The sequence below is a fragment of the Platalea leucorodia genome, assembly GCF_965183815.1.
Source record: "Platalea leucorodia genome assembly, chromosome: 3".
NCBI lineage: Eukaryota > Metazoa > Chordata > Aves > Pelecaniformes > Threskiornithidae > Platalea > Platalea leucorodia.
This window is the reverse complement of record NC_138825.1, coordinates 40,043,599-40,061,719: the sequence shown is the minus strand read 5'-3', so window position 1 is coordinate 40,061,719 and position 18,121 is coordinate 40,043,599. Positions and strand designations below refer to the sequence as shown.

General features: G+C 38.6%; 1 protein-coding gene across 1 annotated transcript in view; it reads right to left on the bottom strand.

Annotated features, from left to right (window-relative positions):
* SMYD3 (SET and MYND domain containing 3) overlaps positions 1 to 18,121 on the bottom strand; it is a gene marked incomplete at both ends in the record, with an annotated part of 424,343 nt that overhangs the window by 373,284 nt on the left and 32,938 nt on the right. The window contains one exon of the mRNA XM_082307309.1: positions 125 to 188. Coding sequence (XP_082163435.1) covers positions 125 to 188 — 64 coding nt within the window. The remainder of the gene's footprint in view (positions 1 to 124; positions 189 to 18,121) is intronic.

Here is an 18,121-nt window from a genome sequence, read left to right as displayed (position 1 = left end):
AACTACAAATAAGAAATTGCACTGTGGAGGTACGACAACGCGCAAAATGCATGGAGATCCTGTAAATAAAATATTCAAACGCCTGTTTTTTTCAACCCTATATAGCTGTTATTTTTCATCTTACCTGACAAGATTTACCACAGTATTTCGCAACCTTGCACTGAGAGCACCTGCGCAGATGTTCATTCCTGTTTAGAAAAAAAAGAAAATGAGTTATAAATACAAATAGAGCTTTGTATTTATCCTTCTTACATAACTAGCAATTTTCAAATATTCCAAGGCAAGGAAAATATCTGAAAAACAAGAGTAGTCTAATATGCACTATTACACAAGAAGAAATGGTGCATGGTTACCTTCAAAGCTATAGTCACAATCCTTTACTTACATCATTCAGCACCTCTGGGGCCACTTTGGATCAACAGTAAAAAAAAAAAAAAAAAAAAAACAACACACATTTGATATCTTTTTTTTGCCATATAGCTATAACCCCGAGAGTTTGATTTTGTAGATAACATGATAATTAGAGCTGTGCAATACAGCTAATTAATCTATTTATTATCTGTCTTGAGTCTTGTCTTAAGCAAGCATCGTTATCTGTCTTAAGCAAGACCTTGCTGTGAACCTGCAGTTGTGACATCAAATTATAACTTTATAACAGAGTCTGAGGTTGACATGTCAGCAGAAATGTCTCTCTTAAGAAAATACTTCTTACTGGTGGACAGTGAGACAAAAATAAAAATTCATTTGGGGGCAGGGGGGGCGGCGGGAATAAAAATCTAGAAGGATAACTACCAGAGCTATACGTCACAATCAAAGGTTAAAAGCACCTGACTCTAATACCATTTCCTGATGCTGTCTTAATTTACAGTTGTATGAGTTAAGAAAACATCAGTGAAGTTCTGTAAATGTTTAGACACTAAGAAAATATTAAATGTGAAAGCACACATGCAGCAAGTCTTACACCTCAAATATGTGAGTTCAAGTAAAGAGGCTTACTTCAGGTGAGTAGAAACAAGACAGATTTTGATGCTCCCCTCCCCTCTTATTTTCCTGTAGAAAATACTGAGCATGTTGTATTATTCTGGTAACACTGGGCGGTTTTCACTTTCATCTCTTAACACACAAAGTTACTTACATACTTTATGAGCATTCATTAGGCTAGGAAAACAGTATATACTTTTTTTGTTGTTAAAATTGAAGGCAGAAGAGTTACATTACAGATACAATTAACTGGACTGTATGGACTGCATAATCCTTATTACTTCCCCTCAGGCTTACTCCTGGCCATCCCTCTGACCCTAACCAAGCACAGCACCTGACCGGGTGCCACTGTTACCTTGTGAGCTGCACGGGGCTGAACGCAGCTCAGTTACACCCAAGAAACTGTCACCATGAGCTACCCCTCAGTACCCCCTTCTCCACCCTTCTGCAAGGCAAGGAAGGGGGTATGTGTCAGCCACGCCACTCTCCCCCTCAAAAGGCAATTTTAGTAATGCAATCTTTGCATTGCTATAGTGCTTTACATTTAGCTGCCTCATATCTCATTATACGGATGAATTCAGCCTTCAGCCTTTAATTGGGAGATAACTAAGCGTCTAACACAGCCCATTTTGAACTGAAAGGGCAAGTTCAAATGATCAGATGAAGGATCTTTCTCTGCAAGACTCCCGGTGTCTGCACACCGGTACTAGGTGTGCTCGTTTCACTCGCTCGCCAAACTGATGCGACTAAAACAAGGTATAATCCTCTGTCTCTGCTGGCACCAAAACTCTTCTGCTGTCATCAGTAATCTAGAGGCTGCATACCATATATGCAGACTCCCAGCTCAACTGCTTTATGGCATGACCTTTCTTCTTTTACTTACACAACTCAGTTGTCCCCCAAATTTTAATTTCTGTGGGTGACTTCAAAATGGTAGAACACTCTCCAAAGGCCGCATCCAACAGAGACAGCACCAACATGCCCACAAACCTCAGTCTAGAACTCCTGGATGATGAATTTAGCCCACTGACTTCAGACGTGACACCAAAACTATCAGGAGTAGAGGCAGAACACCAGAAATACCACGGATCATCCTCTAGTACAAACCAGCCTCTCCTTTCCCTCAAGTGGAAAAGGTATTTTGATAATATATTGCAGTATTGCTATTTTTGAATTATTAAAAACAACAGCTTATGCACTATCTTAGGACTCATAAGCATTTGGGTAGTTTAGATAGCTGCATTGGCCAAAGATTAAGAGGAGCATTATGTACATACAGATCATTACAAACGAGTATCAATCTTTTTATTTCTACTGCATAAAAAAACCACTATTTTATTGCACAATATTTTGTAGGCATTCCTACTAATTACCAGGAGAAAAATAAATTAGAAATATTTCAGATGTAAGCATATGTTTTGCTAGTGCCTTCTTTACCTTCCTACCTGCAAAGCCAGCCCTGGAGACTGAAAAAACTAGCAACTGTTGGATTCCCATAAACAGAATCTAAAATCCTGTACATGCACAATAGGTTTTTGTTTTTAAGGTGCAATGCCTGAGGATGATTCAGAGTTAGAAACAAGTGTGAAATCTTCATTTTGCCAGCTGGGGAGAGCTGTTTCATTTTCAAGGTTGAGCAATGACACAACTTTAACCAGCCTATAATAGAGGAGCACATATTTCTTATTCTAGATTATAAACTCATGTCAGAGCAATTTTGGGAAGAAATACACTTCAGTGGAATAATTACTGTAGACAACAAAAAAGAAACAGAAATGCTGTTTGGACCTGCTCATTTATTTGGATATCAGAAGCAGTCCAGGTATAAATCCATGCTCACACACTATGCATACAAATCCTTCCCCACCGAGACAAGTTTTGACACATCTTTTAATACTAAGCAGCACATTGTATCAAGGACATAAAAGAATCATTTATAAGAAATCAACACCTTCTTTCTAGACATTTCACAATTAACAGGATAGATTAAAACTTTTCTGAAGCTAGACCTTTCAAATTACTGAAAGAAGACACTATAAGAACTTTAACTTGTTTAGCTATCGCCTTATTACCTTTCAAGCCTGCCAGCGAACCATTCCCATCGCAGGTAACATTATCACTAAAAATTTGCCTACTGACCTAGAGCAAAAAAAGAAAGCCAAGCCCCTCGAACTTTGGTTTGCTGTTCAGCCCCCCACACACACAGCCATAGCCCTCAAGACCATCACTCTGCAGCGTGTCCCTGTTGCTCTTTACAGGTCTGTTTTACAGGGCTGTACCGAACCACAGAGGGGTCATGAAGGAACTTTCGGCCTCTTTTCTTCTAGGTACCTCCTTTGCATTTAATATTCTACATCAAACTTCTCTTCATCGTTATATAGTGTTATCTGAATGACTAAGTGCTCACCCTACTGTAGAATGACAGAGCAAAACCGTTTTGAAGGCAGACTTTTTTTTTTTTTGTTCTAAATGCTATTCATCAAAACACAGTAATGACTTAGGACTTTCATAACAGAGCATTTGTAACTTTAGTCCCATACACATTAAAGTACCAAAATGTCTCAGCAGGAACAAGTAAAACAGATTCCCAAAGCAGAGTAATTATAACTTTCTGGAGCCAGAATTTAAATGAATGAATGCCCATAACTATCAGAGAAGTCTCTCCTACAGATTTCACATTCTTCCGTCAGAAGGCTAGATCAGACAACCTTAATAGACTGCAAGCATACCTTGCCTTGGTATACCTCTTGGTATTTTTCCAAGAGATGCCAGGATTTACTGGAATCATTGGTGTTAAGTCACCAACACTTATTCATTCTTTCTTTTGTAAAACCATTAGTGGACTTGTTGACATAAAGCACCAAACTCCTTCAGCACCCACCGAAGTTTCAACACTTTACAGGATTATTTCCTTTGTATCCTTTGTCCCTAAGGGTCAACAATGCTGCAGTAAGAAACACACACACACACACAAAAAAAAAAATCTAAGGACCATCACTCAAAACTCGGATTTTTGCCAAACTGACAACACCAGTCAGATTATTTGAATAAGGTGACTCCCTGCTGGCACCATATAATGAACAAACTATCCATTCATCTTTTGGGGTTTCTTTGAATGACAAGCAGATGTAGAATGCCTGTTACGGAGCTGAATAGTAAAGCTACTGATGAAATCATTGCTTTTTCTTCCAATCCTCTCCTTCCTCTTGGACTAAAAAAATTCCTTTAGATCTATAGCATCTATGAATCTCGCTACATGACATTTTAAACGTAAAACAGCGTGATCTAAAACACTTAATCTGAATATAAAGAATTCAAGAATAAGATTCATGTATTCACATATGCAGGATTCATGTATTTTAGAACATTTTAAAAAGTGAGACAATTTGCCTAGTTTATTCCCGTCCTTCTCAATCTTTTATTAACATTATAGGCTATATTGAAACAATTTTAAAGTCACTGTCAAATACTCCCATGCATTTCTCAGTACCTGTAAACATCATCTGGAGATAGTATCAGGTTACTCATAAGATATCTACTGCATCTCACCTAATGTGACTAATTTTATGGATGAGTAAATGATCAGAATTTGATCTAATCCATTCAGTAACACTTTATCTCTGAAAAAGTTTCTGCTGCAATAGAAAAAGAAAGATGCAGCAATTGAAAATAAACTATTGATTTTCCAATACAGCTTCAGTAAGATTTTCCAAATGACCACAGACCCTTATGAAATAGCAAGCACAAATGAGGGTCTTAGCCTGTACTAAAAAAAAAATCCACAAGAATAAAGTAATCAGGGGTTGTCAGTTGTCATTTAGCGCAGTGTTACGGTCAGGTGAAGAATCTTTACCATAAGGAGTTTGGATATTACTAATTCTTTTCATCATTATTGTCTACAAACACCATTCACAGAATAAGCTCTCCCAATGTGTACTGAGAAGGCAAAAAAATAAACCCAAATATATAGGTGGGTGGGGGAAGTCCCAAAGGATTGATGTGGACAGAAGACAAAAGAAAAACCTATGAGACAGGGAAAAAACTAGTAAGACAGTTCAACTGGAAGTGGCACACACACCCTCCCCAGCAAAATAACTTTTATTCTTTTGGCTTTTTTTAAATTCCTTTTTGTTACAGGTATGAGAAGACCAGAGCACTGTAAGATGGGGCTGACAACGAGCGATGAGGCAGCCAGGTCTATGAGAAGTTGCTCCCAAGTATGAGTGGCAGCACAGGAGACAGCCTGAAAACACATGGCTAAAATCGTAAGAAGAACACGCCAAGTCTGAATCACAGAGTGAAGAGGTTGATGAGGGTTTGCCTGGACTGTCAGGTCCTATCAGAGCCACACCTGCACTCCCACAACATACAAACCATGCCCTTTTAAAAACATCACAAAATACTTCTGTTTTCCAGGAAAGGGCCTAATATAATTTTAAAAACCACAACAAAATGCAACCAAATACAATTAGACTACTTAATTTATAATGAAAATGCATCTACACTTCTCTGCTGATTGCAGGCACTTGACTTTCAGCCCTACTCACAGGATAAGTGTCAGATATAACAGAGCATTTGATTACCAGACTGAGCTCAACACTCTTTCCTATGCAGTTTATTCACACTTCTGCTTCTGCCACAGCTTGCAGGACAAAAGGGCAATCTCACACAAATCCCTTACTGCATTTTTGTTGTTGATATTGTTTTCCAGTTAATAATCCAGCCCTATAATACATGTAACAAAAGAGCGGCTCTTTCAGACGCATGTCATGTTGAACTAATTTCCTGAACAAATTCTTAGACCTTTGCGATTCAGTTGAACATGTCAAGTGCATAAAGTCTACTTGGATTTTCTCAAGTGTGTGCATTTCAGACCTGTCACAAAGTGAAAGCAACCAATACCCACAATAAGCAAATATGTCATTCATCGCTTTACTAATATGCTTCTGCCTTCTAATAATAAAGATGCAAATAACGAACAGCCATCTTAAATTTGGTAGATCTGAGAGCAGAGGGGTTATGTTAAATGCAGTTATAACTAACTTTCCTCGCCTCTCTCCCAGCAGAAGAATAACACAGTGTAGCAGCACAGTTGGCCCCCAGCTGTTACCCTGCCGCTGACCCACATGGGCAGCAGGCACCGGGGGGGGGGGGCATCTCCTGCATACCAAAAGCCACAGCACGGCTCTAAGGACAAGGACAAAGGGTGCTGGGGGCCAGACAGCAACAACCCCAGGGTGTGTGCCTCTGCAACATCCCAAATCCAAGCCCTTGACAAGCAAAAACCCTCTGCAGCCAGCAAGCCATGCCCACAGCAGGGGTTCCCAGCCCCTCCAGTGCCCTGGGTGCTGACTTGGGGCAGCTTGGCAGGCTCAGGGCTTCACCTCTTGTCACGGATGGAGTGAGAGTGCACTTGTAATAGCAATATGTTTATTGATAACAAAGTTTGATAATAAATGTGACAGTGGTTTAACGAGATTCGACAGCAAGATACACTTGATTATTTACTGCACAGGGGACAGGATCAGACAAGACTGTCAGGGGAACCCTCCTGCTGAGTCATGAGGTTCAGAGAGGACCCCCTTGCTTTCTAAAGTCCTTCTCAAAGAGGAGTCTAGGTGCGGCTGGATCCAATCCTAGTCCCAGACTTGGTCAATGGTTTATGTCTAAAGGATTATATATGCGCAATCAATCCTGTATATCACTTAGCTAAGATTTCAAAGTTTAGCATGCTATTAGTCACTTACCGAGGATCTGTTGCGGCAAGGAATCTCTCAGCCTTGAGCAGTAACCTTGAGGGTCTTCCCTACTCAAGGGGAGATCCTGGCGTGCAGCCTGCTGCCGTGCAGGAGAGCTCAAAGGGCTCTCAGGCTGCCCACTATTTATGGGGGCAAGATGATTAACTCATGGTCATATTCACATACCAACTGTGTATATTAGTTTCTTCCAAATCTAGCTTGAGTTGGACCCTGATCAGCACTGTGGTTAGGCAGACACATTGCCATAAATTAGCCCTTGGCTGTTGTGTTGTTGTCCGCCTCCACCGAATCCACTTTGAGCTGGATGCATCCATCCCAACTGCCACTGGTGATTATCACTTGAGCAGGGTTACGGGAAAAGGTCAGGTGTGGAGGGGGCAGGAGGGTACAGGGGGAGCACACCACCGCACCCCTTCTCCCCTGCTAGGGCTCTGGACCCGCTCTGCAACTGGAGATCAGCTGGCGGAGGAGAAGCCATTCTCCACGCACCCCAGGGCCTCCGAAATATGGCTGCTGGGTTTTTCTGCCCTAAGGTTATTCTGTACACTGCTCTTGGGACCCACATAACCCATTGGGTCTGGGTAAACAAGACTACAACAGGTAAGAAGCCTTTGAAATTTACGTCCCTAGAAGTCATGCATAAATCTCCCACGTTCTTCACATGCACACTTCATTGTGTTGAGTAAGTATATGAATTAATCTTGTTTAAGCGAAGAGCAGCACTGGGGAGAAGCAGCCTTCTGAGAGGCAGCAAGAATTACAAATACTTAGAGTTAAAAAGATAGTAACTACAGCTAACCATCAGAGTCACTTATTCAAGTGAGAACTACACCCTTTTATATAAGAAAAACACACCTACTTTATTTCCAAATATAATGATCATGTACTTTATACCTGAATACATAGTACAGAAGTGGTGTTGCATGATCAACGTGAATAACCAAAGAACCTGGCCTGTGACGAAAGTTTCATTAAGCCATTTGTACTCCCAAGCACACCACCTACTAACACAAACAAAAATACAGGTTATTCAGGATGACTTCCCATAACTTAAGTCTTAGCTTCTGAAGTCTCACATGCCACCCTGAATGCCCACATTCACTGCTGTTTTCTGTAATTCTTGTTACACCCAGCCATGTATTTAACACCCTGAAACATTTCTGGATACATTCTATAGGGAAAAAACAGAATTCAAATAGATGAGGGGAGAGAGAGGATCTTTCTGCTTAGAATGGGCATCAGTTCTGTTCAGATTTTACAAATACTGTTTTTTACATATGTATTACCTTTATTTGGTTTCAAAATATACACTGAATAGGTGATGAACATGCTGGGTCATAGGACTTCAGCTGACAGGAGGTTCTGGATGGTATTTTTTGACTGGTTTTGTGTGTTAGGTATTATCTCCCATAATTTTTCCCTGCATCTTTATTTTTCTTCTGAAGAATACCTGGTCTGAAAATTATGAAAAACATTTTCTAAATAAAATGTTGATGTGGTCTACAGTCATTTCTTCATTCCAGAATCATCTTTTCTGACAAATGTTGGATTTTTAGCTTTTTCTTCTTTTGGGGGTCGCAGGAGCCAGAATCAAGGCTGGAAAAACAAGGGACATCCAAAGAGTGGAGTTTCATTTACTCCTATGTAGGAGCTAGTCTTTGTGTCCATGCAGTGATAGCAGCATTGGTAAACTCTGGTAAGAAAATATTTATTTTTCAAAACTTCTTTGCACTATTTTGAAAAAGACTGGATTTTTTAAAACATCCAGCACTCACAGAATGGTGCAAGATTCTTCACTGAAACTGAAAAGTTATCTAGAGACACAAAGAGATGACTCTCCTTCAGTTAAACTGAAAAAAAACCCTCACATTAATTTCCTGAAAATAGAGCCACTAGAAATGCAGTATTTATTCTGATACAACCAAGAACAGAATTATACACCTCTCCATAAAGCTGGTAACTCATAAAAAACTTCACATGCAGTGCTCTCCAATAAAATTAGTGAAGGAACTTATAAGAAGAAATACCTAACAACATGGCCCTCAAACAGGGAAGAAATTCAATCTTACCTTTGAATTCTACTTCTTCGTTCAATATTTACCTCTGATCCTAACCTTCCTTCTGCAAGGAAATACCAGAAAATCTCTCTACTGAAAACCAAGAAAAGACTTCAGAAGTAATTTCAGTAGTACAAGGCCCTTTAACTGAAAATGTTGTTCAGGAGAAGCACTCAGCATCTCCCAAAACAGTCCCTTTTTGTTCTAGAAAACAGAATAGCTTTAGAATAAATACCTTTTACATTTATATATGTGTATATATGTACGCACACATAGTGTGTATATACACACACACTCTTTATCAACATGCATGGTGAATAAAACAAATGCCATCACAACAGAAATAAATAGTTGTGTGAAAATACCGTAATTATCCTCCCAGGGAAACTCACAGCTATCCCCCACTGAGGGCACTGAAGCAGAAACACAGCAAAATTTGGCTCTGAGAGCACAAGGTAACTACTACAAATTGTCTCCTACACCTATTTGCCCTGCAAAGCTACTTTGACACAATTTCCCTCAAATCAAGGCCATCTCCCGTGTTTGCCTGCAGTCGGCACGCCAACATGCCTCCAGCAATTGCAGGCTTAAACAGATTAATTTCAGTCACCCAGCACATTCATTTCACCTTGGGATTTTAATCAAAGGAGAAAGTCAAATACTGAGGAAGACTAAGATTATATTTCACAATATGAAAAGGTTGTATCTGTAACTTAGAAACATGTAAAAAAGCTACATGCGATATTTCTAAACGCTCATTTCTGGAACATGTGGTTACAATCCAATGAAGCCAAGTATAACAAAACATCCCATCTTTCACTTTTCCCTATAAAAATGATAAATGCATTGTTCATTAATCTGCTCTATGTTCAAGTATTTTTTTCTTTGACCCATAAGTCAACATTCCACAAAAAGAAAGTTGTTACTCTAAAATATCATACTGCTGTAAATATTTACATCCTGTTAGTATTACCTCCTGGATCATATGGATCTATGATTTTCAGTGTAATATAAACCCCTCTGACCGTCTCAGAGAGGAATATCTTCATCAGCTTTTTTTTTCTTAGCTCCTTTCCCTTCTTGACCATATTTATATTTTTAGGTTACCCATTTTTTAGAGGTCCTACAATGCTTATTTAATTGCTTTTCTGCTTCTAAATATGAACAGTTACACCTGAAAGTCCTTTCATTCCCTATGGAACACATTTGGAAAGTGCTGAACAAAAAATAAAATATTTCAGGCAACAAACTTGGACAGACATAGCAATACAGCTGTGCTCAAAATAAACTGTGCGTTTTGTCTCATAGATTCAGAATTGGGTAAGGATGTACATCAAGTTAAACCCTCATTTTCACCTACTTAGCTCTTACGTTCAGATCACACTCAAGTTAAGATACAAATGCAGGTCACTGGAACAGGATAGTCAGTTCTGCTTACTTATAAGCTGAAGAACCCACAAAGCTAGAAAACAGGAGCAAAATGCAGGAAAAAATATATTTCTATCAGATAGCAGAGAGGGCTGACAACACAGAGAAACAGATTCATGCATATACTGGCACAGAGCCCAGAGAAACAGCTTGTTTCCCCTTTGCTCAGGTGTAATCTGATATTGTGAGGTCTTGCAAGATAACCGAAGTATTCTTGTCGTGAACTGGATGCTCATAAAATCCCGCTGAAGACTTTTGCATTAAAAGAACGTAAAAACGTTCTTGACATCAGTAACTCCGCTTCCTGCCTCCAGAGCGGGACGGCTTTCTGCTGTCCTTCTTCCTCTTGGGATGCACTTCAAATGCATATAAATTTCCCTCAGGCAAAAGCATTTCTGATACCGCGTCTAATCTTCACCTCTTAGAAACACAGACTATTCCTGACAGTACCACTGTTTACTCTCCTAAGCTATTCCACACAATTGCGAGGCATTGGGGAAACCTGAAGAGAGATCACTTTTAGCAAATCTACAAACACCTGCAATAAATTTACAAATATCTGGCTAACCAGTTCTCTTTTAGTCTAGCTGGATGGACAGTCTTTTAAAATTACCATTAACATCTTCCAACTTTTTTTTTTAAAACATCTATTTTTCTTCAAATCTTCTCTAGTTCATCAGTTCTTTTCCCATCATTTTGTTATCTCCAGCCTTGCAGGCATTTTGGTTTTCTTGCCACTGTTTGTATTTCCTCCCTAATTTTCTCCATGTTTCAACAACTTTCCTGTTTGGGAATCTCTTTTCCTTTTTCTAGATCACAAAGGCCTTGGGTTTTTTCTCGGAGAAGTCTCACTTTGCTTCCCATCAGCACCAAAATGTTTTTGTCTGCCAATACTTTCTGTCCAAGAACAAAACAAAACATGGCTTGGAAATACCTGAAAAGAGTGGACTTTATTATAAAGCACCGTGCCAAATACCCTTACTGAATGATGATTTTTCATTTTACACTCCTTACGGCAATTTTCATTTCACATCAGTGTGATAACATTCAAGCAATTTGATCTGAGAACAATTTTACAAGTTTTCTTCCCATCCAGTGCTTAAATAAAATCCGTTATGTCACAACTCTCACTTCTCTCTCCAACAGATTCTGGATGTCAATACAGAAGGGATGTCTTCCCTTCTGTCTCCCTCCTTTACATGTCACCGAAAGCTGGATTTTGGGGGTCCCACTCTAAAGCTTAATTTTGGAGATGTTCACCAATAAGAATGAAGGTATTTCATATTAGCACCAGGACAGCAATGCTACACAGAAATTATTCAGAAAATGCAGAATATATATATTTAAATATTTACTGTTGACTTCTATAAGGCAGTTAAAGTAAAATTGTTATTTTTATTACAGCTGCTTTGCACCATTAGTGAGGGAAAGCAAGATCTTCAAGCAGGACTAAGCATATAGCAGCTGAGTTGAAGTTAAACCTTAAAAGTGCCCTAAAGTCCATTTATAATGCCAGATTGAAAGAAATCTTTCTATAAAAAAAATGTAGTCACTAAACTTTTCACATCCCAAACCATAAAGTCCTAGAGCTGAAAGATTCATTGGAGCCTCCATCTTGTTCTCAAAGATCTTTGTAAGGTTCTTCCATGCTTCAGTTAACCTGCTTGTGCTGAAACTCCTGCAAATGGCCCCAAACTCAGCCTCAATCACTGCGGGCAGAGTGCCTATGGGAAAGCACAGGCAGTGCACAGTGCTGCCCAAGAAAGCAGTAAGCACCTGGGCATCTAACTGAGCCAAAGGCCCACACCGCTACGTGGCTAGCAGAACAGCCCCCAAACAGTGGAAAGCAAATGAGGGTACGTGAACTAATAAGCACCTGCATAGCTACACGTGCAGCAAAGAGACAAGTTGCTTTCAAGGCCTCTGCTAAATATTACACTGTAAACAAGCACAGAAATACCAAGGCTGAACTGTGTGTCGATATTTGTTCACCTCTTGCTTGCTTCCGCCCCCACTTAATTTGGGGTCAATGCCCCTACAGAAGCAGAACAAGGTCCCGAACCTGTTTCTTGCTCAATACGCTAAATGTAAGAGAGTCACAGCCATTGTGGAGCCAGCCAAGATGCTGCAACTACTGAACTGAGAAAGCCTCTGCACGACTGGAGTCTTCCCACTCCAAAATAAACAGCCAAGGAAAGCCATAAATCAGTTCCACATCACGTAATACTTACTCTCTGTACTCTGGTGACATCTGATGGCTAAAAGCGTAATAGATGTTTCTTCAATTTCAAAGATTAGTCATCCAAGTTCCCCTTCTCCATTTAGTAGAGAAGCAAAAAAGTCAAAAGAAATGTCTCTGTAACTATAGTGACACCTATATATTTCCAGAAAAAAGGTGATTATAATCAAACAGCTGAGAGCACTAGCGTTAATTTGCCTCAGTCCACTTCCCACCCATTCTACATATCAATTAGTAAGTAAGCAAAACCTATACACCCTTCATGGTTTCCAAATTTGTGCATTTCCAACAGAAAGGTCTTTAAAAAGAAATTGACCCAATTCAGAAGTGTATTTTAGAACCCTACAGCATCACCAGCTTCAGAACAAGCTTTCCTGCTGAAGAATTAACAGTTTGACCAGAAAGGCACCTAACCCCGGGAGTAACCCTGAAAATTTCAGTGTCACTAAATGACATGATTGAAGATATGCACATGCTTAGGCATGCCTGCAAATGGCAGCCCTCTCTCACAAACTAGTTCTGTTACTAGTACCGCTACGTTTCTAACTGTAGCCAATACCTTCATAAAAGATACTCATTCCAACTAAGAAATCATCTGAATAATTTAGTGTCTCCCAGAAACTACTCCTTATTTTAGAGAGGGAGCTCAGATAATACTTGCAAAAAAATTTTTTAATAAATTCTGTTGGAAATGTAAAAATTGAGATAAAACGTGGATAGCTTTCAGAATTCAAATAACTCTTGAACTAATTTCATTCAATCTTAAATTTTTAATAAAAGATCCCATGTATTTTTAAATGAAACCTTCTCCATTTCTACCTCAGTTTTATTACGCAATAGTAACGATGTTGCAATAACATGAAAAATAACCAAGTGCTTTTTAAAAATCTGAAGCTATTATTTTCATTAATAGAATCAATTTCTTAATTAAGTCATAGGAATTTCAACATACAACGTGCTTCCTCACACTTAGCTACTGGTTCTCATTTTTTTCTTACAACATTCCACAGAGAATGTTGAAAGAAGGAGGAGCTGCCAAGCCATAATATCTGTCGTAAGATGAGAGATCGTCGTCTACCTTCCTGCTGACTTGTCCCAATCACAATGCATCAGTGCACACATTTCCATTTCAAAAATTGCCAGTGGTACTGAAGAAGCTTCAAAGAGGCACAGACACTGCAAGGAGGTTTGAACTCATATGGAGAATCACAAATTGATATGGATTGGCTGTGGATTTTGCACAATTATCCAGTTAAAAATTGGTTTTTATGTTCCAGAAAATAATACTTTTACATCACTGTAAGTAAGTCTTCAGTTAAATCTCATTTTCTCCGTGGCCAAGAAACATGGGCCTTTAATCATCATACAGTAGCTTCAGCAATGGGTCATGAGTGAAATCAGATTATTTATTTCAGTTCAACAACCATGGAATGAGACTTTGCAGAGCACAGTACAAGAAAATGAGAAATACGTTACTCCTTATTTGCAAAGGAAGAAAGCAAAGGTTTATTGTGATGGACAAACGCTGGGAGAAAGCTAGAGTTTTTGTTAATGTATGTCAGTGCTCATATGGCTTATAGATATCAGCAGAAGTTAAATAATCAACAGCAATACTCTGCTTTGCAGAATAAAAGAAATGCCAGCAGTACATGTTTGAAAAACATGAGCCTCTGGTAATTTCTAAAGTCAACCATGCTCCAAATCAATGAACTGCAAATGCGTGTGGGAAGGAACGATCCATCACAATCACACTGTTTTGTAAAAATTTCACTTTCATTAAGATTGAAAAATAGAAAGATTTTTTCATGTGTGTGCATGTACATGCATATATTTTTATCCATATATACAACCTCTCTTGGCTTTCTTATACCTATTCTGAATTTTTCATCTCATATTTGCTACTTCCTCCTATATCTCATGAAAATGTTACACTCTAATTCATCACCTTTCCTGAATATCCACCACCACCCCTGCAGTAACGCAATGAAACTCAGAAGAGGTCCCTCACCAGCTCAGGCACCTGCTCCCTTCAACAGCTCTGCTGGCATACACACGAGTGGCTCATGCGTATTAGAAAGGCTGGCACAGCGTCAGAATGATCTACATAAACCTTACCTTTAGCTTATTTTACTGCTTGAATGCTGGTTACCAGTCAAACTTTACATCCAAATCAGAGACTTTGCCGTTATAAATGGAGGGAAAGCCAAGCGTTCTTCTACTGCGCACGCTTCACTCAAAAACGTTACAGCATGCCAACAACTTCAAGTAGCTCCTGTTAAGTCCCCCCTGTTGTTACATGACTGCAACAAGTACTTAAGTTAAAGCTGATTTGAGTATTCCTTATGAAAGCATCAACACGCCTTAGTTGTAAGCAAGAGGTGCAGAGAAAAATATTCCTCTGTAGGCTGGCTGCAAGAACAAGCACCTTGCAGACTGCAAGGCAAACACCTGACCTCTGTCATTCCGGTTGCTTAGGCTGTGCAGGAAATACTCGCCGAAGGAGGTATTTCTTTAAGGTCTGAGCAGAAAAAGCAAAGTTGAATTGTCAGTATAAACAGTAGGAGTTGCAGGTTTAGTTTTGGGCTTGGGGATTTTTGTTTTGTTTCCTTTTAATCAAGAGGCTGGCTTTTCTGTTCGCTTAAATTGGGGTTATTCTCAGCTGGTTAGTGGATTGAAGCCTCTGATTAATTTCACATAGATCATTAAGATAGCTAAAAGAATCCAAATCACACCTACAATTTAAGCTGAATGTAAGAACTCAACATAAAAAGACTCCACATCTGCTTTTGCTGGACTCTTCAAAACCTGAATACACAGCCTGAAAAAGAGATCTGCTACTTCTCAGTGAACGCAGCTAAGGAAACGCAGCTCTGTCATCTACAAAAACTAGTCCTACTACTAAAACATTTGTCTGAAGAAAACAAACTCTGCCTTTGTAAGTGCTGCTTGTGGAAATCACCTCTGCTAATACAAAATACAAATGATAAGAACATGCCAACACAGGAAGGACAAAAATAGCGATGAAAAGGTGAAGAATACCTTTAACCCACCACAATGCAGTCACCTATTACCATGGCAAAATTCAACTTTGCAGGAGAGGAGATTTCTTGACAGCCAGTGGCTTCAGACCATGGAACAAAATTCCCATCAGCCAAGGAACGACTCAGATTTCAAATCTGAAATTTAACCTCTAGACAATCCATATTGTTTGGGGTTATTTATTTAACTTAAATTATATTTCGGAAATGACATATAGTGCATTTTTTACTGCTATGATGGCTTCCACACTGAACAGGTTATCTTTAAAGAATGTATGTTTGTTCAGGGCTATCAATTAGAAAAATTACGTATTTCAATTAAGCTGTGTTCTTACTTAGAAATAATTCTTGTTTTCTTCTTAAAAGCAGATTGAAAATACAATCGGCTATTACATAGGTATTTCAGTTGTTCTAAAACAACCTCACTCAGGGGGCTGAGTAGTGGCAACGCCTCTGCTGGGCACTGGTCTTACCACTAGTTAATAACTAGTTAACTGACCAGTTAAGTCAGGCTAAGTACATGCTGGCTACGTGACAATTAACCAAAATTTGGTTAACGTCACATCAGTAACCCCAGGATTTTGTAGAAATTCTTCACAACAGAGAGAAACTTTCATGAAACCTGAAAAGCTTGCAAAAGAGAGAGAGAGATGCATGCCAGATGTTTCCAAACTAAGCCAGTTTAAAATGGGAGAGTATACAAAAGACACCGACAGAATAATTTGCTGATTCTGGACCATGTGTTTGCACTTCATATAAAGCTACTTTTTCATCCAATTTGATAAAAAGTTCCCAGCACGATACTAGGTCGTTGCACTGCTGAAGATGAGGCCTTCTGCGGGAGACAGAAAACCAAGGCTCTGACGACTGCATTCATTTAAAAAGAAAAAAAATAAAAATAAAATATCTACAAGTTCTGGGGGGTTTTTTGGTTTTTTTTGAAAAAAAAAAAACCAAAACAACAACAACAAAAAAACATGATAGGCCAAGGACTGATGGATCAATCACACACACACAATCACAATATTTTTAAATTATTTTTCTGCATTCCTCATCCTAAACTATGGATTAGGTGAACAGCAGCAGTGCCTCACCCCATAAGAGACAGCAGAAATTCCTTAACCTACCTAACTGGGAAACTGCAACGTTCGTATTCGTAAAGACTTTTTAAAACCTTGGGTGGAAATCTGGATTAGTGCATGTTTGGTATTAATAGTTCTTGTAAAACTCATGAACCTTGAAAACGTCTGTGAGCGTTTTTAGCTAAAATACGGACTGAGCTTCCAAGACTAATTTGTGTTGGCAATGTTCAAGATAGAATTACAAACAGATGTTTTAGGTCTGTCTGAAAAACTAAGGGATTTGGGGATAAAAGTCTTCTGAACAATTAATGATGTTGCCAAAATAAATAAATATGTGGTCATCTGCTAAAGCTAAATATATATAAACACATAACCCCAAACCAAAGTATATATCCTATGAAAATACTGAACAGATTAACATAAACTAGGCAGTGCCAAGACAGTTGTTTTAGCACACTAGAGAACATGCTACAACTCTCTTTCAGAGTGAAAATATGATATACTTAATAGTACCACCACATATTAAAAAAAAAAAAATACATGTGGGGAAAAAAAAGAACCACTGAGACTTGGACTCTGTAAAATACTTAAGAATGAATGACTCTCAAAATCAGAGCCTTACCTAAGGATAAAAACAGATAGCAGATTACCAATTTATTAACACTTTTACATGTGCTTTTATTTTCACAGGGACACTGACTTCGAAAATAAAATGAGATTTAAAATAAAATAAGAGGAAGTACAAGTATTTTAGAATGCTGGCAAGAAAAAAAACAAATCCGCAAAAAAAAAAAATCCTCAATACAGTACATCATTACATTTAATTTGTGAAGTATTAAAATAACATATTAAGTGTACCCTAAACTAATTGCAAACAGACAAATTGTCAGGATAAAGCATCCTACCATCCTATAATGCATATAATGTTTAACTGGAATTCTTATAAAGACATAAACCAAAAAGTGGCTTAAGTCCATTTTTGCAGTGGATTTGTGTGTTTTTAAAGAGGAGTTACTCATTCTTGGATCTTTTCTACTCTTACAATTTGCTCATTCTGTGTAATTACTAAGAAATACCACAACTCTCATAGCTATGACTTGAAGAAACCAATTAAGTTCCCAAATACTTATTGGATTTAGAGTTAAAACTGTTCAAGCACATTTTCCAGGATGATAAAAATTCTGTTTATGAAAACATACTTAGGATGTATACATCGGAAACATTTACGCATTAGCATTTTCTAGTGGAAAACATGTTTGTTGGATGAGTGGACAGCTGCAGGTAAAAATACTGGATAAAGGCAACTATGTAAATGAAAGGAGGAAAACCACAGATTTCTGGGAGCAAGAACTGGTGTTTTCTCCAGTGCTGAATTCTGAGTCCAGAAGACAAAACTTACATAGTAGAGTACCATTCCCTTGCTCAGCAATGGACTTCTCTTGTACCACTGAAGTCTTTGACAAACTTTTCACTGACTACACTAGTGCAGGATGAAGGCAGCAGTAGAAAAACAAGTTACACAATTGGGTCAGTTTCT